Below are 24,925 nucleotides of genomic sequence, written 5' to 3' on the forward strand. Positions count from 1 at the left end.
AGTAGCTACTTGGGGTGGGTGGGTTCTAATGGAGTCTAGGTACAAGTGTGTGATGGACATACTTACGGAGCACTTCACAATAGACTTGAAATAGATGATTCAAGACAACCTGATCGTATCTATCTTCTGCAGAGTTTTTTCTATCATCTGGTCCCAATTCTTTCGATTTATTTTGCTCAGAAATTTCTTTGGACTGTCTCCAGAGAGTTCGTAGGTCTTAGTTAAGGTAACAGGTTTTAATTAGAGTAGCAGTAAAATTCCAACTACTGTACACAAGCTCAACTGAAAATTGACACACACATTAACTACCGTAAAGCAATCCCTAATTAAACCAACTAATCGTACTCCTCACTTAAGCATTCAAGACTACATTCAGATAGATACAGTTGATATTCAATTATCACAAAAGCACATCCACCATCTAATTCAACTGCCTATTTCAGCTCGAACTCCTCAGAATTCCTCCAAAACCTCTCCAAAACCACCATCTTCACTTGAATCGACATGGCCCTCGAACCCTCATTAAGCTTCCCAGCCACATGCGCTCATCAACAGGTTACTGTCCTGTATAACTGGAGATGCTATACTAGTAGAATATCGCATCAGATTATATGTTGTATCACAACATTTACCATGTAGCAGCCCTCTGATCTAATGCATAAATACCCCCGCCGTCCCCCTCGGGGGTTTGCCACTTATCGATACCGCAACTCTATATTCCCCATCATGCGTCCGGTGCTAATCAGCCACCCTCACACTTAACCATACAACATACACACATACACACGCATCATGTCCGTGCGAGAACAGCTCCAGGAAATGGGATTTCCCCCGGCCCGAATCGAGGCCTCCATCAAGAACACGTCCGGCTCTCTGGAGGACGCAATTGGCTGGCTGGAATCCAACCAGATTGACTACGACAAGGGCGTCTATGCTGCTGATGCCGAGGAGCAGACCGTCACGGGAGGCGTGTCTGTGGTTGGAGACACAAAGGCGCCCGACGCATCAGCCGCCCCGATTGACGTGGATGCCCAGGAGGCGGCTGCTGAGGCCGAAGTCGAGAAGAAGCCACTGTCCAAGGAGGAGAAGGAGGCCAAGCTGGACGAGCTGCGGGCCAAGGCAGCGATTCGAAAGGCCGAGAACGAAAAGAAGGATGCGGCCGAGCGAAAGCGAAACGACGAGATTTCGAAGAAGTCCCAGAAGGACAACCAGGCCATCAAGGACGAGATGGAGCGAAAGACCGCCATCAGAGAAGCGCAGAAGAAGCGCAAGGAGGCCGCAGACGACATTGCCGCCAAGAAGCGAATCAAGGATCTCATTGAGGCCGACAAACGGGCTCGGGCCGCTGAAAAGACAGGTACTAAACCCGCCCCTGCTCCTGCTCCTGTGCCTGCTTCGAAACCTGCTGCTCCCCGAGCGGCCCCCACAGATTCGCGGATGCAGTTCCGAGTACCTGGCCAGCCCCCCATCGTCAAGACCTTCCCCGTGGAAACCAAGCTGCAGGCTGTCGCCGAGGCGCTGTCGCAGGATATTGGAGTCCAGGCCGGATCTCTAGTATTCACTACCACTTTCCCTACCCGAAAGCTCACCAACGCCGACTTTGGAAAGACCCTCAAGGAGGCCGATCTGATCAATGCTGCTGTCATTGTATCTTTCTAAACAGAGCTCACGTCACCAATAGTTTATATATGCATCAAGAGAGTAAGATATGAAGAAGATGGAAACAGATGTACGAGTACAGTACATACATATTATAGATATTTATACCGAACAGTTTACCATGATCACGTGTCCGCGATTAGTTGCTGCGCTCATTCAATAAGGAACATATATAGCATTGTTACCAGCCCTTTTACAATACAGTCCACGGAGCAATATGCACCTGTTCCTATTAACTATTAACAACTCCTCCTAGCTACTTATCCATGAGCCTGGCAACTCGCTTGAGGACCCCTTGGAACGATGCCCTCTTCCCCTTTCCTTCAGTTAGACCCCAAAAAATTTGATCTGTCTCTGAAAATACCCAATGGTCTCCTTCAATCCATCCTCCACAGACCACTTTGGCTGCCATCCTAGCTCCTTCTTGGCCAGGCTGGTATCTGGTCGTCTTCTATGGGGATCATCTTCCAGCCCCGGCAGCATGATGATTTCCGATGTACACTTTTGGTCCTCTCTCTGCTCCTTTACCAGCTTGATAATCTTTTCGGCAAAGTCCTTCACCGTGTACTCTTCCGAGTTGCCGAGATTGACGGGTCCCGAGTAGTCCGAGTTCATGAGCTTGATGAGCCCGTCAATGAGATCGAGCACAAACTGGAACGATCGAGTGGATTGCCCGTCGCCGTAGATAGTAAGATTCTCGTCCTTGAGAGCCTGCAAAATGAAGTTGGATACCACTCGACCGTCGTTCCAGTTCATTCGGGGCCCGAACGTGTTGAAAATACGAGCCACTCGCACGTCTACACCGTCCTGCTTCTCGTACGAGTATGCCAGAGTCTCCGCGACTCGTTTTCCTTCGTCGTAGCATGCTCGGGGCCCAATGGGGTTCACGTTGCCCCAGTACGTCTCCTTTTGCGGGTGCTCTTCAGGGTCTCCGTAAATCTCCGATGTCGACGCAATCAGAATCCGAGCCTTGACTCGCTTGGCTAATCCCAGCATGTTGTATGTGCCGAAGAAGCCTGTTTTGAGTGTTTTGACAGGGTTGCTCTGGTAATGGACTGGAGAGGCAGGGCAGGCCAGATGGTAGATCTGGTCCACTTCGACCAGCAAAGAGTCCACCACATCGTGCCGAATGAGCTCAAAGTTGGGGTGACCCATCCAATGCACAATGTTGGCCTTCTGGCCGGTGAAAAAGTTATCGACGCAGATCACGTCGTGACCCATGAGCATGAGTCTGTCGACCAGGTGTGAGCCCACAAAGCCGGCGCCTCCCGTCACCAAGATGCGTTTTTTGGCAAACGGAGACAGCCGCCGCACGTTGGGGTATCTGCCCGAGTCAATTGCCAGCAGCGACTCGGTGATGCCATTGTTTTCGCTGTTAGTTTTGGTGATCTCGACCGTCTCGGCATCCTTAGCATACAGCGCCTTGAGAGCCGCTAGCGGGATGGTTTCGGCGTCTTGCTGGTTGTCCGACGAGTATCTGCGGGTCAGATCATGCCGCACACTGATGTTGATTTCTTCCATGGAAACACGTGGCTACCTGCTGAGATGTTCGATAGGATATGTGATGTTGCCCTGTATCGGTCTGCCAGAAAACCTAAACCCAGACCAATCTGCACTTTTTTACTTCATCCATGCAGGAGCTGGGACAATAAATACGTGCAAGACGTGGGGGCGTATATATTCAGGGACAGATTATTGTGGTCGCTTGTGCTGGTCACCTGTGGAGGTGTCATATGACAATGTGACCAAAAGTAATGGAAAATCTGCCATTAATGTAATAAGGGTGCTCGTACTTGTAATTACAGCTACACGGTGCAATAATACTTACGACATATGTTTAACCATACTCTGGTGAGAACATTATACTGTACTTGAATAATACATACTTGGATAGAGCCGGTGTGTAGAAAAAGGTGGTAAAGGAATGCAAATCTGAATATACTATATATGGCAATTATTACACGAAATAGAGGTCGTATCTAAAATATAACAGAACCAATGGACTCGCATAGATACGGAAAATCGTTCTATACATGTCGTTTACCAAATTCGTATTTCTCTCAATGTGAATACTACTACACCCACTAGCGTTGTCCGTGGGGGGCATGTTTGATCTACTACCAAAATACCCCCAATCTGAGAACGTCTAAAATCGGCACTACTAACTGCATCATCTGTATTTTGGAAATATGGATGTAACTGGGTCGACACTATGCAATTATGGAGATTGTCGTCAGCTATCCTTTGGAATATCTTCATTGAGATGTCCCCATCAGTCAGTGATCCAACTTATGCCTATTAACCGAAATCCATCATTGTGCAAATTTTATGTAAGAACAATACGTAGTAGAATGCGTCGAAACAAGACACACATCAATTCGAGTAAATACGAGGTACAGTAACATTCACCTGGACGGAATCAACCAAATTCAACAGTAAGAACATTGGTGTATTTGCGAAATTCAAGTCAAACTCCTACTCGCCATTTGATCAACGTATCCATCCCTATTTCGACAGAAATAGTTACCTCGTACTGGGATTGGCACTCAGAAATGAAATACTTTGTTACCCCTGGCAGTGTAGCTGCAGTACAATGCAAGTAAACTAGTTCACACGGTCTAAGATCTCTTTTAATGCCACTTGAAGTATCCAAAAGACCAGGTATTGCTGATATTCAGAGACGTACAATTCGTTCTTCTGCACAATGACGTTGTTACTTTGAATTGTACAATACATAATGTACTGTAGTTAGTTGCATGACCACCAACCACACTCACAATGGAAGATGTATGCCAAGCCAGCCAGTTACTATATATATCTGAGCTGTTCCCTCTTTGAGAAATGCGTTCAGTTATCGGTTTTAATTTCAGCACCAGACATTGACGACAAAAATACAAAGAACCGGTACTGTACCGTACTCATATTCATTCTCATATTCTTCCGTCGCCGTCTGAAGGAGACACAGGTTATGAGAATATTTGTACGACAGTTGTATGTGTCTGCTTCTATGTCAGATTGTAACTACGCTTGTCTTTTTCGGTCAGGTCCTACTTTTCCGATTTGGGTCTGCTCAAACTCTGTCGATTGTGATAACTCCGAGGGGGCAAGTGCGAGTACCAGTTGAAGCGGGACAAGCACCGAACCGGTACAGGTACTTTGCTCCGTGTGTATTTATCGACATATATAACTGTGGCGCATAATCCTCCCTTGTGTGTCATTTTTGCCCTATCCTATGTCTACCCATTGTTGTCGTGGTACAGTATGTACTCATTTACTTATATACCAGGTCCAACATCTCGCACTTTTCTATAGTACAAGCATCGTACAGTAATTAGTCTCTTGGACATTGTTCCTCTTTTAGATCAGAATGTGCCTACAGTACAGTACCACGGGTATGTATTGTGCTGTACGGCGGATATACCTTGCATTGTAGTACGTGTACGAAACCCATCTTCTCTGTCACCAGTGCTTTAAGTCCTCCTTTGCCAAATCGCATTACTCCCTCTCTGACTACACACCTCCCACTCCCACATTACAAAACTGTACGCTCCCTACACCATATTGCACAAGGTTCAGTTTTGATAGTCCAGACACTCAGCACACCACAGTGAAAGCCCCAATGGAGACCCCAAACCTGTCGATTCCAGAGGGGATCAGCGACGAGCTGCGGGTGCCGCTCGAAAAGCTGATCCACGACTTCAAGGTGAGTACCGCATTCGAGCATTTCTGCTCCAGACCCATGACTAACCCAGGAAGGAGACATCACCGCTAAGGGGTATCAGAAGCGCCGAGAACAATTGATAGCCGTGTACATTCAACGCCACCAACACTCGCGGAGCTCGGACCGGGTCGACGACTCGCCTGCCTCCTCTCGCCCGGCCTCACATCACATTTACTCGCTGTCAAAAGACCTCGGATCGGCCTCATCTCCCTCGTCCTTCGACGTGGCCCACGAGTCCGTGGGCGAGGAGGAAGAGGCGCTGCTGATGCCGCTGGAGCCGCGGGAGATACCGGATACGATGCGCGACCCTCACAACACCGCCGTCGCCATGGCCAAATTCGACAATCTGCCGTCAATTCTGCGGCACAGAGCAAAGACGAACGCAGCCCACACTGCCATCATCACGTTGGACGACGCCAAGGGCAAGGACGTGAACGTAATCACGTGGGAAAAGCTCGCCTCGAAGGCCGAACGGGTGGCCCAGATGATCAGAGACAAGTCGAACCTGTACCGAGCCGACCGCGTGGCTCTGCTGTACCAGGACTCAGAGGTGGTGGAGTTTGCGGTGGCGATTCTGGGCTGCTTCCTCGCCGGCGTCGTGGCCGTGCCCATCAACCCGTTCTACCACTTCAAGGACACCACCTACGTCATGCACACGACCCAGATCCATCTGGCGCTGACCACCGAAGTGACGTACAAGATTGTGCACAAACACATGGTCCAGGACCGCCAGCAGTGGCCCAAGGGCGTTGAGTGGTGGAAAACAAACGAATTTGGAAGTTATCAGAAGCCCAGCAAGCACGCGGAGATGCCTGCTCTGCAGGTGCCCGATCTTGCGTACATTGAGTTCTCCAGATCGCCCACTGGAGACCTGCGAGGCGTGGTCATGTCGCACAGAACTATCATTCACCAAATGACGTGTCTGACTGCCATGCTCAAGTCCCGAGACAAGTTTGTGCAGCCCGATAACCGGTACCAGCGAGGAGACGTGATACTGTCGTCCTTAGACTCCCGACAGTCCATCGGTCTGATCATGGGTGTTCTTCTAACCGTTTACACAGGCTCTACGCTTGTTTGGATCCCGCATTCTGCACTTGCCGTGCCTGGTTTGTATGCCAATGCCATTTCTCGACATAAAGTAACCATCCTGCTGTCTGACTACCCGGCTCTCAAACAGGTGGCGTACAACTACCAGTCGTTCCCTCAGCTGACCCGAGCGTACTCAAAAAAGCAGCAGGTCAATTTGGCGTCGGTAAAATGGTGTTTGATTGACGCAGCTACTGTCGATACAGAGTTCAACGAGATTCTGGCTGACCGATGGCTGCGGCCACTGGGCAACAAGCATGCGTACGAAGCCATTGCGCCTCTTCTAACACTCACTGAGCATGGTGGTATGGTCATCTCGATGCGAGACTGGCTAGGGGGCCAGGAAAAGCTTGGTAAGGGCTCTACACTTAGCCTGGATGATGACGGCGAAGACGATGGGCCCTATGAACTATCAAAGATCCTGCTCGATAAACCGTCACTCACTACCAACAACATTCGTCTGATTCCTCCTGTTCGTGGAGGAGAGGATTCGCTCAAGCATATCCGTGTCGGAGCGTTTGGATACCCTTTGCCCGACTCGACTTTGGCGATTGTGAATCCTGAAACACGAAAGCTTCTGCCCAAGATGGTGGTTGGCGAGATTTGGATCGATTCGCCCTGTTTGAGTGGTGGATTCTGGGGTATGGGTCCGGAAACAGATATGGTGTTCCATGCGCGTTGTTACGGCAACAGCGGAATGCTGGATCTCGAGTTTCTGAGAACCGGACTGCTTGGATTCATCTACGGCGGAAAAGTCTATGTTTTGGGACTTTATGAGGACCGGCTTCGTCAACGTTATGATCCTGCCGATGAAGATGCGGACGCGACGGCAGGGGCAGGAAGCAGTGGGGCATCTACCAAGCAGCAGTCTCTCGTGGTTGCTCCACCCTACAGATACCACTACACTTCGCACCTGGTATATTCTTTGGTTCGAAAGGTGCCCAACGTGTTTGATTGCTCTGCGTTTGACATTTATCTTAACGAAGAGCATCTTCCCGTGGCCATTTTGGAGTCTACTCTTGCTGAACAGACGCCGATCAACCCTGGAGGCCCCGCTCGTCAGCTCAACTATGAGGCACTGGATGATCTTGCTCGAGGCTGTATTGCTGTATTGCAGGAGTCGCACAAGGTGCGTGTTTTCTGCGTTCTGATTACAGCCCCTCATACCCTTCCTCGAACCATGAAGAACGGTCGTTCTGAGATTGGAAACATGCTGTGTAAGCGGCGGTTCTCACAGGGTCTGTTGCCAGCAGTCTACTGCAAGTTTGGTATCATCCAGGCCCTCAAAACTATTCCTTGTGGTCAGGATCCTGAGGGAGGTATCTGGAGCTCTGCCATCAGTCACATTCGGTCCGACTACCTCGGTATGGCCGACAAGCAGTACTCCGGCATCGAGCTTCGAGATGTTGTTCGGGATGACCGGACCTCAACGCCTCTGTCTGCGTTTGGATCGCTAGTCGAAATCCTGCAATGGCGAGTGGCTCACCAGGCCGACGAACTGGCATACAGCACCATTCAGCAAAGTGGTAAGGAGGGTAAGGCCCTGAGTTGGAAAAAGTTTGACCAACGGGTGAGTACCGTGTGTCATTATCTCAAAAACAAGGTGGGTCTCAAGCAGGGTGATCATGCGCTGTTATTGTACACACACTCGGAAGACTTCGTTGTGGCTGTGTATGCGTGCATGGCTCTGGGCATTGTGGCTGTCCCCTTGCCTCCTCTAGACTCTGGACGACTACATGAGGATATCCCTGCCTATTGTGGCGTGATTTCCGAGTATAAGATCAAGGCGATTCTGGTCAACTCAGAGACGGAGACGTCGATGAAAGCCAAGCTGATCAGCCAGCAGAGCAAGCAGATTGCAGCCCAGCTCAAGGTCGTGTTACCCAAGAAGTACAACACTAGCAAGCCCAAGTTGGCACACTCGGGCACGCGCGATCTTCGGTACATTGTCAAGCCCGAAGACACGAACCGGCCTGCGGTGGTGTGGTTGACGTGGTCAGCCGAACATCGACGGTCAGGCGTCATGTTGACCCATAGGACACTTATGGGGATGTGTAAGGTGCAGAAGGAAACGTGTCAGATGGCATCCACCAAACCAGTGGTAGGATGTGTGCGATCCACTTCCGGCATCGGTTTCCTTCACACCTGTGCTCTGGGAGTCTATCTGGGAGCATCCACCTATTTGGTGTCTCCTATTGACTACACCGTCAACCCTTTGACTCTGTTCCTTGCCTATTCTCGGTACAAGGTCAAGGACGTATATTCCACTCCTCAGATGTTGGACTATGCCTGTGCTACGTTGAAGCCCAAGGGATTTTCTCTTGCCGAAACTCTCAACTTGATGATTGCGTATGACGGACGTCCTCGAGTTGATTTGGCCAAGAACCTGAGAATGCTATTCCTCTCCACTCAGCTTTCTAACACTGCCATCTCCTCCCTTTACTGCCATACTCTCAATCCCATGGTTGCCTCTCGGTCCTACATGGGTCTTGAGCCGATTGACCTCTGGCTGGATCCCATTGCCCTTCGACAAGGATACATTTCGGTCGTCAATCCCGAGAACTACCCCAATGCTCTCCATGTCCATGACTCCGGAATGGTCCCCGTTGGCACGCGAATCGCCATTGTCAACCCCGAGACTCGTCAGTTGTGCAAGGTCGGCGAGTTTGGCGAGATCTGGGTGTGGTCCGAGGGCAACGTTCAACAGGCGTATCCTGCCCGGGACGAGTTTGACCGTGCACGGTTCCAGGGCAAGCTGGATGACGATAGTAACGAGGCCCAAGCCATAACTCGTCAGGGCGACTACGTGCGAACTGGCGATCTTGGTTTCCTTCATACTGTGTCTCGATCGCTTGCGTCTGGAGGCCATGCTACAGAGATGCAGACCCTGTTTGTACTGGGTTCTCTGGGTGCTACCTTTGAGTCCCTTGGTCTGTCTCATTTCCCTCAAGACGTGGAGAACACCATTGAGGGCTCCCATCGACACCTGTGCTCAAATGGTTCCGTGGTGTTCCAGGCCGCGGACCATGTGATTGCTGTGTGCGAGGTGACCACAGACAAGTTTCTAGCGTCCCTGGTGCCCGTGATCGCGTCCACGGTGCTGGACGAACACCAGCTCATCATTAACGTGGTGGCCTTCATTCCGATCAAGTCCATGCCCAAGAGCAGGTTGGGCGAAAAGCAACGGGGCAAGGTGCTTTCGCAGTTTGTTTCCAAAAAGCTCAAGACGCTGCAGATTTTCGGCGTCTGCGAGGGCCAGTCTACTGTGCTCAAGTTCATGAAGAAGAAGTGAACGGAGTACGAGTAGTGTATTTATAGTCATTGTATTATATGAATGGTAGCGGTGGCGTGACGTAGATATACGAGAGCAGAGAAGATGCTATGCTCGACGGATATTCTTAGATCATCACTGAGCATGTTATCTCACGTCATGGCGTTATTAACAGTATACTTGACTTTTAAAAAGACATATCAATTATCAATTATTATACTTGAGGTTACTAACTGGCCGCTCACAAATGTAGATAAGACTAAGTTGATGAAGGCAAGTACAAACCACACTTGTACTCTGACTGAATGCGAGTCTCGTTAACTAGACGTCTCTAAGCGAAGTCACTCACAGGACTCAGGGACCGAGCGTACAAGTACCAGGTACAAGTGTCGTCACAGTCGGAGAAACCAGAATGTTATCGTCACAGACTCTTACTAACTCTTTGGGAACAAGTAAATGAGTAGGTATAACATAAAACACTCACACTACAGTACACTGTAAGTTGTTAGTTTCAGCACTCGAACTACGATGTACATTGTACGCCCATCTCGGTCTACGTAGTTCGGACAGTTGGATGTGTCCGCGCTCTGTTAATCAATCATATAATACATTATTTTATGCACACCCGCACTGGGCTGCTCTCACCTCCTTCCTGTTAGACATCACCTCATGCTTAGATAAACGCCAGCTCGGCAGATACGGACTGCGAGTTCTCCATGTCTCGACTGCTGGACATGGGCGAGTCACTGCTGGAGGCTCGACCCGAGTTTGTAAAGTTGACGAGTTTGGGAGAAGGGTTCATCTCATGCTCATAGTGGGGCTCCGACACAGAGTCGTGGTACCGGTGGTACCGGTCGTCGTCTGACGAGGTATCGTCGTCGTGGTTGTTCCAGCCGGGGACCAAGTTAGACGAGTCGCCCTTCCACTCCACCTCGGGAGTGTTATACTCCTCGTTGTCCTCAAAGTCAAACTGCTGGTTGGGGGGCTCCAGCTGCGATCTCAGTGACGAAGGAGAAGGTCTGTTGGTGCTCACAGCAGGAATGGGAGGAGGAGGAGTGTTGGTGAAGGTGTTGGGAGTGCCAGACAGAGTAGGAGTGTACTCGTTGGCTGCCTCAATGTTGGGAGTCAGGTGCTTATGCAGGTTGGGCGACTCCTCGGTCACCGACGCCAAGTTGGAGTTGATCTTGAGCGAAGAGTTGGGCCGCGAGTTGGACACAAACTGTTGCGCGATGTAGGGCTCTTCCTCGGAGGAGATGGAGCCAATAGAATGCTGTGCAGAGTGTCCAGAGTGTCCAGAGTGCTGGCCAGTGGAGTTGGTGCCAATGTGGTGGTAGTTGGGGGAGTCGTCATCGATCACGGACTGTCGGGGAGTGAGAATCATGGACTGAGTGGGGTTCATGAACTCGCTGTCAGTGTTTCTTCGGCCAGCAAGGCCAATGGGAGAGTGAGGAGGCTGCATGTGCTGGTCATGCATATGCTGTTGCTCCTCATCGTCGTCAACCAGTCGCACAGAGAACAGCTCGTCAGTGGAAACGGTCGCCAGAGAAGCCATGGACTGGCGGTCCTGCCACCGTCTAGTGGAATCAATTGTCTGTCGCCATGACTTTCGGGGCTGGACAGTCTGAGCAGGCTGCTGAACTCCAGCGGCAGCAGCAGCTCCAGCAGCAGCGGCACCCTCAGAGAGACCGGCTCCGGTGTGAGCTCCAATACCATGGGGCTGGGTGTAGTAGTCAGAATCCACGTTGGGCATTTCGGGAACATTATCAGGTCGCTCTTCGATCTCACGGTCAACGTGTGTTCGCTCAGAGGAGTACATGGAGGCGTCGTCGCTGTCGTACTGGTCGACCTTGAAGAAATTCATGGCCGAGAGTCGCTTGGGCGTGTCCCAGTCCTCATCCACCTCCTTACCCTTGTCCATCATTATGGGAGCAGCAATTCCGGGACCTCCAGGACCTCCGTTGGGAGACTTGGAAGGCGTCAGAGGCGACACGCGGGTCTTTTCAGGACCCAGGTACATATCGTCGAGATCCTGGTGGCCATCGTCGAAGGGAATGGGATGCGAGATGTTTGCCTTTTCAAAATCGTCGTCGTTGGACTTGTTGTTGTGTCGCTTTCGTCGCCAGCAGCAGAACACCAGCAGAGCCAGTGCAATGAGACCGATAGGAATACCTACACCGCAGCCCACCGCCACAGCAGTGGTGTTGGACTTGTTGGTAGTCTTAACGGGGATGGGAGTGGCAGACGAGGTAGAGGAAGAGCTGGAAGTAGGCTCTGTGGAAGAAGCTGTGGAAGAGGCTGTGGAAGAGGCTGTAGACGAGCCACTGGATGTGGATGTAGAAGAGGCCGAAGAAGAAGACGCACTCGACGTGGTGTCGCTCTTCTTGGTTCCATTGATGTGGAAGGTCATGGTATCGCTCTTATCTCCGTCCACGGCGGTGACAGTCACGTCGGCTCCTTCAAAGTCGTCGGGAATCTCACCTGAGAACGTCATGTTGGAGGGGTTGAAGTGGATGAAGTCACCGGCAGAGGCAGGATTGTAGGATGCAGACAGAGTAGCGACCCGCTTGACGAGCACCGACCGCTTTCGGCTCAGCCGGAAGGCGTCCTGTGGGATGGTAAACGAGAACCAGCCTCCCTGGGTGGCATTCACGTCGGGAATCTGGGTGGCAAAGATAGGATGGGCCGACGAGGAGGTGGATGAGGAAGTTGAGGAGGCAGTGGACGATGTCTTGGAAGCACCAGAAGAAGTCTTTGTGGCTCCTGAGGAAGTGGCAGACGCGTCAGAAGAAGTCTTGGACGAGTCAGAATTGGTAGTGGTAGCCGAGGAGTCGGAGTCGGTCTTGGACGAACCAGACTCAGTCTTGGACCCGGAGTTGGACACGTTGGACTCAGTCTTGGACTCGGAGTCGGTCTTGGACTCAGAATCGGTTTTGGACTCAGAATCGGTCTTGGACTCAGAATCGGTCTTGGACTCAGAGTTGGAGTTAGAAGTAACACTCTTGGGAGCGCCGTCAACATTCACGTTAATGACAATAGCAACAGCGTCTCCATACTTATCGTAAACGGTGGCAGAAACAGGTCCAGAGGTGGCGTTGTCGTCAGGAGTACCAGAGAGCTTTCCGTTGTTGTCGACCTTCAGCCAGCCATCAATTTTGAGCTGAATAGAGCCCAGCTGGTCGCCGATAGGAGAACCATCGAGAATAACCTTGTCCAGGGGCAGTTGACCGTCAACTTCGTTGCCACGCTTGGCATCCAGTGAAATAGAACTCTCCTCGGTAGTCAGCTGGTGAGCACCAACGACCAGAGAAAAGGTCTGGGAAACAGCAGAGAAGCCGGCGTAGTCAGAAGCCACAAACTCGACGGCAAACGCCTGGGCAGGAGCAATCTGTGAGTTGATGGCGGGTGACTGACCGGCAAAGGTGTTTGTGTCTCCGGGGCTGAAGCTCATCCAAATGGGCAAAGGGGTGTGGTTACGCATGATGCCGTAGTAGCCTTCAATGTCTCTGTCGGTCTTGACGAAAGTGTCTTTATCGAACGACACGGACCAGTGTTCGTTGGGCTTGACCACTAGTCCACTTCCTCCGTCGGTGGGTCCGAATTTCGCAAGCTGCTGCACCAGAGTCTTGCCTGGGTTGAGCTTGGGGGGCTGTGCGGACGAGATGATGAGCTTCGACTCAGACGTGGCTTCCTGCCCCGACGCGTCCTTGCATTTGAGCTGGAAGAAGATGGTTTCGTCGCTGGAGCCTCCCTCGGGCGTGCCGCTGAAGTTGTTGCCGTCGAACGACAGCCACGAGGGTAGCTGGTCGGCCGAGTACGAGATTTCGCCGTCGCCGGTACACGTGTCTCGGGGCAGTGTGTAGGCGTAGTTTTGGCCCCATCGAGCGACCGGGGGCAGTTGTGAGTTGAACGGGTATCCCGCAGAGGGTGCAGCCACGACTGCCGTGGCCAGCAGAAGGGATTTGACGAGCATCTGGGTTAGTAAGGAAGGGGGTTGTGATGAAGTGTCACTGCTTGCGAGTCGCGAGTGTGCGCAAGCTGTGAAGCTGTTCGTGTGGGTGTTGGCCAGGTTCTGATGGTGTCGGTGGTGTGTGTCGGGTAGTCGTGTAGCAAGACACCACAGAACTTCCAGGTCGCGGTATCGTCCGGCACTGTGATACTCACTATAAATAATTAGCTATTAATGAATAGCGATGTAATGATCTTGGGTCGGAAGGTGAAGGAGTGTCGAACGTGGAGACGGAGATGAAGGAGGGTGAGCACGAAGATGAAGGAAAGACAAGACAAGAGAAGAGAAGAGAGCGAACCCAGACAGTTTTCTGGAACAAGACCCGATAGCCAGACCGTGCATACGAGGGGTCGGACCCGTCAGCAGGAGAGGCTGAAAAATGTGGGACAAATGTGCATGGACGCATCTCTGCTGCGCAAGGCTGAAGCCAAAGTCGCGTTTCCACCCACTTTTGGCGTATCCATAATCTTAACCTACATACCACAGTGACCCCCTGAGACGCGTGTCAAAAAATAGCCCCGGGTGGGTTTTGGGGGTTTTGGTGGGGATTAGCAAAAGATTATTATTGTGGGCACAATTGTATGGTGGAGAAGGACCAGTCTGGAGGAGTCAGCTCGGTCCTGGTACTGACAAGAGCTGTACTCTCCTGTCGTCTCATGCTTGTCTCTGAAACAAGGTTGCAGAAGACAAGGCTGGAGGAAGATCAAGGGGCCTATGTTCATCATCATCTCTCCCTCTTCTGGGTCTCACCTTTTTGGAGCTTCGTGTGACCACCTACTACGGGTCGCCTTGTGCAGCACGCTCTTCCCGTTTGGGCATCCAAATGGCTCAAACCAGTAGCCACGCGTTTCCAAAGACGCGACGCCCTCTAGCGTGTCTTAATACTGTAGACAGTAGGGTGCATGTCATACCATGTCACACTGGGCCACCTGGGTGCTGCTCTGTGCGACGGTGGGCAAAAAACAGTGGACAGGTCTCACCAATTGTCTCCAACGGACCTGAAACAAACCTCAAACAACGGGTATTTCAAAGCACACCGGTACTTTTGAGTCCTGCTCTTTCCACCACTATCGACTATCGGACCCGACGCTCACATTAAACTAGATTAAACGCGCCCTTAACTTAACGCACAACCGACAAAGGCGCATCCGTCAGGCACTAGAAGAGACAATGGAGAACAGCCAAGACCTCTTTTTGGCGACCTGACGTAATGCCCTGGCTGAAACGAGCTCAGGTGGCCCATTCGACGCTCCAAACAGGAAAGACACGGTCCTTCTCGGACCAGGAGGGAACCCCAAGGTGACAATGTGGTGATACCTTGTGTAATGTTCACACACCTTTACATACTTGCTTGAACCCTGTCTTGATAGAACTATGACAGATACACTTGGAGATCCAACAACCCTCATTTATATCCCCTCCTACTTGTACAAGTACAGTATGTACTCCTGTTTTTCCTCTCCTTCCAGATCTTGCTCTGTTGCTCTCCCTCACTTCTCGTCGACACGCGAAAGCTGCGACGATCAAGATCTTCACACGAGCTAGGGGCGCCAGACAATGGCCAGTGGTTGCTGATCACATGGGTTTGGGCCTCAAGTAGATCCCCTGGACGCCAGTCTTGGAAGAATCTTGTCTGGATTAGGCAGTGTAGTAGCTGTAGCCTGTCATCCATATACCCGCCGTCTGTCATTCATGCGGGTGTGAGCAGTCAAAGTACAAGTGCAATGGTCAGAACTAATCCACATGGCCTATCGTATACAGCTCTGGCTACAAATCGGATATACAACCCTACAGCGATATCTAAGCGAGAAAGTATATAGACCTACAATACGATAGCAATACATGATCCGAGTGGGATCGTCGACTTCTGATCACGGTAACATGGTCTGACGTGAGCCAGCAGCCATCTAACTCACAATATCTCAAGATCACGATATCTGTTGAGACGCATCTCCCTTGCCGACGGTACATTGGTTACGCCTGGTCTGCGCGCCTGTCATACAGATACCAGACAGCCAATGTGTCACTGGGGCAACTGCTGCTCACCAGCATCCAATCTGTTTCTGAGGCAACGGTCAATTGACCTTTTACAAGTATGAGTATCGTACTTTTGCAGTTCTCATCTACTCTCCATAATTTTTCATGCGACTACTTGTAGACATCGCAGGTTTGGCAGCATTACCGTCCGCACTGTCCAGATAATAATACCACTAGTTGGGCCTTAAATAATACCGTTTGCCTGGAAATCAAAAGTGGCACGCTCAATTCATACGGCAGGTGGTTTAATACAAGTGTTGGTGAAATAATACCTCACCTCTGAACCTCATCAACGTTCCCATAGCTCGTTTGACCCTTACATGAGGCCCCACAGATTCTAAGCACAATCTCAAGGCACATTTGGGCATAGATACGGGGTCTCGAAACCTCTGGTACAAGTGCTCGTACTCGTATCCTCTCATGCTTCAATGTATCGTCTCGCGCTTCTTGCATCTATCCATAGCCCGGTTTCACTGTCTCACAAATGTTCTCCTCACCGTGCTAAGAAAGACCCCTAAAAAAGAAACGTCATGTCTCGTTTCACCACTATATTAGGTTGGAGCTACATATGTATGAGAATAAGGTTTGTGTGTGATGCAGTAGAGAAATCTTCTGAAAGAATTATTTAAAATAAAATAAAATAAAATAAAATAATGTCAGTGGTAGCACACAAACGGCGCTCTTGCGGTACAGTCCTAGCAACACAAGTTGCTGAAACTGTCAAGATCAAGATCAAGAACGAATAACGATATTATACTCGTCCATATCTTAGACATTCGAGAATTACACCGATGTATTCACGACAAGATTCCCAGCTTTTTGACATCATTTTGACATCATTTTTTAATCAGATGTGAAGTGTTTACATACATCTCCATAAACGAATCTAGAATTATGCCACAGACAGACTCGATAACTCGTCCCCGCCGTTATCTACCGACAAGTCATCCGACAAAAGCCATCCGACTTTTTTGTCTAATCTCCCGGCCTACTGTACGTACAGTAGCTTCAATGTACTCCTCCCTTGATATCCACATACCTCAACCGCCATGTTTAGATACTTACCTGCCACAAGTATGTACAAGTACATACTATACGGCATCAATTAAGTAGTTTTAGACACACACCCACTGCCCATATACCCTACCAGATACCGAATGCTCGCATCTATTGGAGAATCAATGTCCATATCTCGTAACTGCATGTTCGCTCCAAGTATTTTTAGTGTCAAAGATACACTACAGTATTGGAGGTGCTTGACTACTTGTAGGTGCTTCACAGATGCTTCACAAGCTCTCACCAAACAGTTTTTTAGTGCCAGAGATACATTAGTATGTACTGGAGGTGCTTGACGTTGTGCATCACTTGCTTGGCATAAGTCCCTGAAGTGCTCGACACAGGTGCATCACGATACATAAGTGTGTGTACGGCACTCGTACAGTGTCTAGTCCCCCTGTGCTGGGCATGAGTGGGGGGTTTAGTCTGTCTGCAACGCGTGTCTATCAGATATGTCCGTAATCGTCTGATTATCAGATGCATCTGCGTTTTTGGCCAAGCTCATGTGTTTGGTGTGCCACTGTACGCTACTGTGGTTTGAAATGTCTGGATGTCTGGCTGTCTGGAGATTCAGGGGTTTTGAAAGTCCTGCCCACTCGTGTGCTCCAATTGAGCCACTGTTCTCCCCCATTCGAGGCTTCTCATGACTCACCACCAACACCAGACGGTTGATGTGCTGAGCAGTAATTCCGAGTCGCATTCTCACTACTGCACCACCAGGAGTGGGTCCTGTATCTTGATCTGATTCGCTATTACTAGTTTGTAGATTGATCGGACATAAACTGACATTGATCTGGCCGGACATTAACTGTCGATGATGTAGAATACATCCAAGTCCGTGGTATCGATAATGAGTTTTGATGTTGACGGGTCTGACATTATTAGTATACGGGGTAACGAGATCTCTCTGACAGTATCGTATACATCAAAATACATCAATTGGAAAATACTTGTAGCTGTCTACTTGTACGAGTATTGTACTTCAGTTGGAGCAATAAGCCTGTCATTAATTATGTGTGGTGGTCATTATCATTTCATTTAGGCCTTGTTGACGACCTCAGTCACCTTCTTCTCGTCGTAGATAGGGGACTTCTCTTCATAGGCGGTCTCGATAACCACTCCCTGATCGGAAGACTGGCTGTCGTCGCCCTTGACGTGCTCTGACTCCTCCTTCATTCGCTGGGCCGTGTTGAGGTTGATGTCGGCGTTGGTGATGGCCAGACAGAACATGATAGCACAGAAAATGAGCGGACCGATAAGCAGCGATCGGATGACGGAGTTGAGAGTAGCGCCAATGGCAGCTCGCTGAGGGGTTCCGACCTTGTACGAGAGGCCGACGTAGATGGAGCCGAAAATGGCCTTGACCTCGGGCTCGGCGAAAAGGCCAGTCTTTCGCAGCACGTTGGGGAAGTGGTTTCGGTAAACGGCAGCAGAGATGACGTTACCGAGAATGGTTCCACATGAGTTGAAGAAGTAATAGATGGTGATGGCGGCGGCAGTGTCAGACTGTTTGCAGACCACCTGGATGTAGACCATGATGGGGATGACGAGCAGACCAGCTCCCACTCCCTCGAAAATCTGGGCCAGAATCATGGTGTTGAGGGGCTTTTCGGGCTTTCGGAACTCGTAGGTCAGTCCCATGCCGATGAAGTACAGGATGGTACCCCAAACGATGACGGACTTGAGCTTAGCTCTCCATCGCATGAGAGGCGAGAAGACCAGAGTGGTACCGGTGAGGGCAACGAACATGGCCATGTTCAGGTTGGTTGCTCGGGCCTGAGGAAGCCCCTTGGCCAACAGAAGCCAGACCTGGAAGTAGGGATGGTAGGTGGCGTAGGCCATGTAGTAGAGGAGAATGATGAGGCCGGGAACGGTGACCAGACGCTTCTTCATGAGCGAAAACTTGAGGAAGGGGTGCTTAGTGCCGAAGAACTCCCACAGAGGGAAGGCAACGTAGAGGAAGAAGGTACCACAGGTGATCATGGCGATGTTCTGGGGCATCTTCCAGTCGTCAGTTCCAACACAGAAGGAGATGGGCACAAAGAAAAGAATCAGACCGGCACAGAGGAAAACCAGACCGGGAAGATCCATTCGGATGATGCCGGTGATGGTGTTCTGGAACCATGTTCTGTTGGGGTCACCTCGTCGGATTCGCAGACCCATTCGGTAAGCCTTGATTCGGAAGTACAGCAGGGTGGACAGGAAAGGAATGGCACAGCAGGGGGTGATGATGGCCCACATTCCCATGCCCCACTGCCAGGTGGAGGTCTTGAGCACGGAGGCAACCAGGGGACCAGCGACCCAGGGAGTGAAGAGGTTGGCAAACAGAGTGATGGTTTGGAAGAAAGTTCGGTCCTTGAGATCACAAGTGTCGGCGGCGAAAATCTCGTACAGCATCTGGGTTCCAATGTCTCCGATGGAGTAGAAGGCCAAGGCAGCAAAGTAGGTGACAATATTATGGGAGCCCATGTACAGACCGTTTCCGATGGTTAGACAGATGACGGAGATGATCATGGCCTCGAATCGGCCGAAATTGTCAGCCAGCTTTCCACTCAGGGCTCGCGAGACGAGGAAAATACAGGCCTGGACAATCTGGACCGAGGCCAGAGCTCCCATCTGGGAAAACTCGGAAGAGGCGTAGACAATGTAGGAGGGGAAGGCAGAGGCCTGAATGGTGGAGACCAGCGACATGATCAGCATGCAGATCCAGCCGAAAATGAGCTGCTTCTTACTCCACACCCGTCGGACAATCTCAGCGTGGGTCAGCTGGATATCGTCGGTGGAAGAGGTGTCATCAAAGTGCTCAATGGCAGAGTCATAGTCATGGTCGGGAGAGAAGAGGAACTTCATGAGCCCCCGGGTCTTGGGGGGCAAAGACTCAAAGAACTTCTCGGCGACTCGGTCCTTGGTGTCAAAGACGTACTTGGCCTTTTTGTCCAGTTCCTCGAGATTCATGGTGGGTTTCTTGGTTGATGAAATTGATAAACATGGTCCGGGGACGTTCCTATTTATCTTTCCATTGCTGGATCCCCAAAAACCCCCACGGCAGCAAATTCACCATGGACTTAGGCCACTACTATTGCATTAGAGTGCCTTAGAGGGCTCCGAACCGCTGAGGTTAGACTTGCTGGGGACGCCTAAGCTGGCCAGCATTAACCATCAGGGTTGTTGCCAAGCCCATTAATCCAACGTTGAACCTGTTAATCTGGTGGTATTCCACAATGCGTGGAGTTTGCAAGGGTGAAAATGTCGAGATTCTGACAGTTCAATTTCAAACCATGTCCACCCACATCCACCCCACGGTCTCAAACCATACCTGCCCGGCAATCATGTCCCGTTCAAGGACAAAAGGCGCGCTAAAAACAGCCAGCACAATATGTGCAGTAATTTGCTCTCTACCTTGGTGGTGAAGGGAGTCGGCTAGTGTGGTCTGTCGACTAAAGGTGGAGACTTCAGCATACCATCTCATTTTCGTGTGCTCGGAGATGCTTGTGATATCAACCGCAGGAACGCACCTGAAATGTTATCAGCGTGTATGTGCCCACTTCCGTCAGATCACATACACTCTCATCTCATGTACATGAGCCAAGACATGACAAGACCGGGCGCTAGAGGTGGTTAAATTTTTTCGCACTAAATGAGTACAGGTAGACATTTCAGCTATAGTAAATACACGTAGGCTAACATCGGATCTTAACTTTGTATGTGGATTATCATGCACACTACTGGCTAAACGTGCATTAAGGTCGCATTGTGCGCATTTCACGAGTCATTTTATTTTGTGATTCTTGCCCAATGCATCTCAGCAACTAAACGACCATAAAACAGGGAGAAATCTCGTGCAATAGACCCGTAATAGTTTTTCTCCGAACAGTTTGAAAATTCCACACTCCCCGGTTCCCTTATTTTTCTTTTCTTGAGCCGATACAAACGCTTGACAAATTATTTTTATTCTAACTATTTTAATATTCGTTAACTTTTTAATTAAACCTTATTTGGCGAATCAGATGCGTGACGCCAAAAACACCGTGTCTTGCACATTTCCGATATAGTGTAGGGGCTATCACATCACGCTCTCATGTTGAGAACCGTGGAGACCGGGGTTCGATTCCCCGTATCGGAGGCTTGGTTACGGCCATATCCTGGTGAAAATACGGCTTCCCGTCCGATCAGCCATAGTCAAGCACCAGAGAGCCTAGTTAGTATTGTAGTGGGAGACCATACGAGAATCCTAGGTGCTGTAATCTTTTTCCTTGCCAAGTGTCTGAAGTTCTGTTTTATGGTTGTCTTTATTTACATATCCTTCCACAGCGTGGAGTCTATGGTTCACCCTTTGGAGTTCATCAGTTGTTGCTGGTGACATTAGTTGACCAAGAGTTTGGTGGTCAGCCGTGTAGCTACAAGTAGATAGCTCTGGTTGGTTCAAACATATCTTAGTGGATAGAAAGTGGTACAACGCTTTTCGAGCGCCTTAAAGTTGTATAATCCATGTCAACTGAAAAACCAGACTCCGTATTACAAGTAGGAACTTGTAACTGCCCATGAGCAAGCACATACTGTACTGTAAATGGCTGAGCTGCTCTGTCTCATTCGTTCTGAGCTCGCAACTACAAGTACATACAGTAGTCATATACATCTATATCGTCAAACTAATTCAAAGCAATACTTTTGTTAACCCACCCGGTCACTTCACAATAGCTCCACTATCCTCGAATCATCCCTACTCCTCTACCAGTACATGCTGTACTCGGGTTTTCATATAACATCTAATTGATTACTTAATTAGGCAAAAGCCTGGTTTTTCTTGTTGTCTTTGTTGAATGCAATGCTGCTCTTGGCCATGGTGGGAGAGCTTCGGGAAATGGAGTCTGTCATGTAGAAGTTCTCGATAGTCTCAGTCAGAGGAGCAGAAGAGGGGGTGACAGAGCCGTTGGGACCAACCAGAGAGTGCTGAACGGCAACATCACCAAAGACTGTAGGCTCGACCAGATCGTATCGAACCAGCGAAGGAGAGATCTCGGCAAGTCGGTCTCGCACCTCGTAGGCGTCCTCGTATGGCAGAGCAACGCCGAGGTACTCGGAAACGGCTCGCAGAATCTTCCAGTCCTCTCGAGCACCGCCGGGAGGGCCAGTGGCGGCTCGGGAAATCTGTGATCGACCCTCAGTGTTAACGTAGGTACCGGCCTTCTCAGTGTAGGCAGCACCGGGCAGAACAACGTCGGCAAACTGAGCTCCGACGTCACCGTTGTGGCCCTGGTAGACGACAAAGGCGTCGGCAGGGATATCGGAGGCGGCAACCTCGTCGGCGCCAAGCAGCCAGACCATCTTGGGGGTGGTCTTAGAGGCCTCGTCGGAGGGTGTGAAGCCAATGTCGTAGGCACCTGCTCGAGAAGCAGATCGCTGCAGAACGTTGTAACCGTTCCAGTTCTCATTGAGAACGGAGGGAGTGGACTCGACAAACTTGCCAATGGTGTTAAAGAAGGCACCGGCGTCCTCTCGGTCAGTGATACCGGAACCAACAATGATCAGAGGGTTCTTGGCGTTCTTGAGAACCTCACCAAACTCGCCGGACAGAGCCTTCTCGAGATCGGCGTGGGTGTTACCGAGCTCAGCAACGTCAAAGGTAGCATCGAGAGTGGGGCCAACGGAGGCAATCTCGAGCTCCTGTCGAAGCCAGGCCTTTCGGATTCGCGCGTTCATGACAGCGGCCTCTCGTCGAGGGTTAGTACCGACAAGCAGAATGGCGTCGGCATCCTCAATACCAGCAATGGAAGAGTTGAACAGGTAGTTGGATCTGAAAGTGATGCCGTGGGCGGGGGCGGAGTTGCCGTTGGGGGTGTCGGTGGTGGTGTTCTCGGAACCAAGGGCGTTGGTCATGTCCTTGAGAGCAACCATGGATTCGACCTCAACCAGAGCACCAGCCACGGCCTTGAACTCGTCACCCTTGGGGGCCTTCTGCTGGTATGCCTTGGCAATGGTGCTAAGGGCATCGTCCCAGGTGGCGTTGACGAACTTGTCGCCCACTCGGATGAGAGGAGTGGTCAGTCGCTGGGTCTTGAGACCGTCACAGGCGAATCGAGACTTGTCGTTGATCCACTCCTCGTTAACGTCCTCGTGGACTCGGGGGATGACTCGCATCACCTCGACACCCTTGGAGTCAATTCGGATGTTGGAGCCAACGGCATCCATAACATCGATAGACTCGGTCTTCTTGAGCTCCCATGGTCGGGCTCGGAAGGCGTAGGGCTTGTTGGTCAGGGCACCGACGGGACACAGATCAATCACGTTACCCGACAGCTCGGTGTTGAGGTTCTTCTCCAGGTAAGTACCAATCTGCATGTCGTTTCCTCGGCCACTGGAACCCAGCTCGGGGGCGCCAGCAATATCGTTAGCAAACCGGACGCATCGGGTACAGTGGATGCATCGGTTCATGGAGGTCTTGACCAGGGGGCCAATGTTTTTGTCCTCGGTGGATCGCTTTCCGGTAATTTCCGTGAATCGACCTCGGTCTCGGCCGTATCGCATGCTCTGGTCCTGCAGATCACACTCTCCTCCCTGGTCACACACGGGACAGTCGAGAGGGTGGTTCTGCAGCATCATCTCCATGACATTCTCTCGGGCCTGCTTGACTCGCTCGGTGTCGGTTCGCACAACCATGCCGGGAGCAACAGGGTAGGCACAAGAAGCCACGGGCTTGGGGGCTCGCTCAACGTCGACCAGACACATTCGACAGTTACCGGCAATGGCCAGCTTGTCGTGGTAGCAGTATCGGGGGACGGTGACACCGGCCTTCTCGCAGGCCTGGATAAGGGCGGAACCGGCCTCGATAGACACCTTGTGACCATCGATAGTGAGTTCAATCTCGGCGAGACGTCGGGCGGAGACGCTGAATAGTCGGGTGTGTGTGGATGTGGTTGCTGGCCGGATGAGACCGGCTCGAGCAAACTTGCTGAGGTTTCTCGAGAGCATCTATGTTAGTAGCTGGGTGGATTGGCATGGTTTGGAGATAAGAGGTAACGATGTGAGATATTCTTTGCAGAAAACTGAACTGGATGACACGGGCAAAGTGACACGGACGCAGCCACATATCCACCGTTGTCGGGGATGCACGACTATGTTTTTCGTGCACGATTGCCGCTCTTTGAAGGGGCACAGCTAACCCCGTGTATTGCTTGGATCTCCGTACGGCCCATCTTCCAGACACAATCGAACTGTCGATTCAGCTGTATTGTGTCGCATCTCGTTTTGCCACCGTCTTCGGTCGGGCTCGGCTGTCATCCATCCCTTTCAGCTGTCCTTTTGCGTGTGTCCTTCCGCCGATAGTGTCCTTCCCTGGATGTGTTGTCTGCCGTTCCATCTGTGTCGTTCCTGCTGTTGTGTCTGTCTGTGTGTTCATCCTGCTGCATCTCTGCTGATATCTCTCCAATTTGTCCTCCACATGTCCTCATTTCACTCACCTTTTCTAAGACGTGTCTTCTGAGAAATGTGTCTGTTCACTCTATTGAATACTCAAAAGATGGATTAAACCCACCCACTTCTACACACAGACGCACCACAATTGGTCCACTACCATTGGCTGGGAGTTACGACCTTGGGAGAGCTTATTTTTGGGTCTGCCTACAGTACATGTCAGTACGGAGATTTGGGGGTCGGTTGAACTCCGCCGTGGCAGAGAGCTGTGGAGCCGGAAAACCCCTCAATTGGCTGATTCAGCTGCGGTTGGCAAATTCTCGCAATAATATCACCGCCATCCACTACAAATTTTCGGACATGGATGCATCGCTACCGGATGTTGTGTAGCCCTCCAGACCAACTCTAAAAGCTAGTGTTGGCAATGACATCTTGCAAAATCATCTTTTTGATTGGAGAAGTTGGCAAGAGGGAGAGTTTTGGTCAGCAGAAAGCTCCGACACAATTGGCCCTTGTTGCTTAGTAATGGTGGAGGGAGACGGAGCGGAGGGAGAGGTATGAGGACGGGTACAAGCAATAATGAAGTCGTGAGTTCAGATACAAGTACGATGTCTTTGGTCCAGGTCTGTGGGAGTCATGAATGGTTTGTATTTATGGTGCCAGTGGTACAATACTCGTA

At 50.7% G+C, this 24,925-nt stretch overlaps 6 protein-coding genes and 2 non-coding genes across 8 annotated transcripts; 4 read left to right on the forward strand and 4 right to left on the reverse strand.

Annotated features, from left to right (window-relative positions):
• Positions 1-792: 792 nt before the first annotated feature.
• Positions 793-1,659, forward strand: YALI1_D06859g (uncharacterized protein; the record flags this gene model as incomplete). Its single annotated transcript, XM_502439.3, has 1 exon — positions 793-1,659. One exon carries the CDS (start codon positions 793-795, stop codon positions 1,657-1,659), a length of 867 nt encoding a protein of 288 aa, XP_502439.1.
• Positions 1,660-1,986: 327 nt separating this feature from the next.
• On the reverse strand, positions 1,987-3,180 carry YALI1_D06883g (uncharacterized protein; the record flags this gene model as incomplete). The annotated part of the gene is made up of 1 exon (XM_502440.3): positions 1,987-3,180. The coding sequence occupies one exon, from the start codon at positions 3,178-3,180 to the stop codon at positions 1,987-1,989; it is 1,194 nt and encodes a 397-aa protein (XP_502440.1).
• Positions 3,181-5,278: 2,098 nt separating this feature from the next.
• YALI1_D06904g (uncharacterized protein) lies at positions 5,279-9,758 on the forward strand (the record flags this gene model as incomplete). The annotated part of the gene is made up of 2 exons (XM_502441.4): positions 5,279-5,362; positions 5,412-9,758. The coding sequence occupies 2 exons, from the start codon at positions 5,279-5,281 to the stop codon at positions 9,756-9,758; spliced, it is 4,431 nt and encodes a 1,476-aa protein (XP_502441.2).
• A 652-nt stretch (positions 9,759-10,410) lies between these two features.
• YALI1_D06988g (uncharacterized protein) lies at positions 10,411-13,707 on the reverse strand (the record flags this gene model as incomplete). The annotated part of the gene is made up of 1 exon (XM_066094316.2): positions 10,411-13,707. The coding sequence occupies one exon, from the start codon at positions 13,705-13,707 to the stop codon at positions 10,411-10,413; it is 3,297 nt and encodes a 1,098-aa protein (XP_065950388.2).
• A 4,167-nt stretch (positions 13,708-17,874) lies between these two features.
• YALI1_D07049g (uncharacterized protein) lies at positions 17,875-19,791 on the reverse strand (the record flags this gene model as incomplete). Its single annotated transcript, XM_502443.3, has 1 exon — positions 17,875-19,791. The coding sequence occupies one exon, from the start codon at positions 19,789-19,791 to the stop codon at positions 17,875-17,877; it is 1,917 nt and encodes a 638-aa protein (XP_502443.3).
• A 1,087-nt stretch (positions 19,792-20,878) lies between these two features.
• On the forward strand, positions 20,879-20,959 carry YALI1_D07060r. Its single transcript has one exon. It is a non-coding gene; the product is annotated as a tRNA-Glu (tRNA).
• A 4-nt stretch (positions 20,960-20,963) lies between these two features.
• YALI1_D07061r lies at positions 20,964-21,082 on the forward strand. The gene has a single exon (XR_002432114.3). It is a non-coding gene; the product is annotated as a 5S ribosomal RNA (ribosomal RNA).
• Positions 21,083-21,618: 536 nt separating this feature from the next.
• On the reverse strand, positions 21,619-23,805 carry YALI1_D07089g (uncharacterized protein; the record flags this gene model as incomplete). The annotated part of the gene is made up of 1 exon (XM_502444.3): positions 21,619-23,805. One exon carries the CDS (start codon positions 23,803-23,805, stop codon positions 21,619-21,621), a length of 2,187 nt encoding a protein of 728 aa, XP_502444.1.
• Between the last annotated feature and the right edge of the window lie 1,120 nt (positions 23,806-24,925).

The sequence above is a fragment of the Yarrowia lipolytica genome, chromosome 1D (genome assembly GCF_001761485.1).
Source record: "Yarrowia lipolytica chromosome 1D, complete sequence".
Taxonomy (NCBI): Eukaryota; Fungi; Ascomycota; class Dipodascomycetes; order Dipodascales; genus Yarrowia; species Yarrowia lipolytica.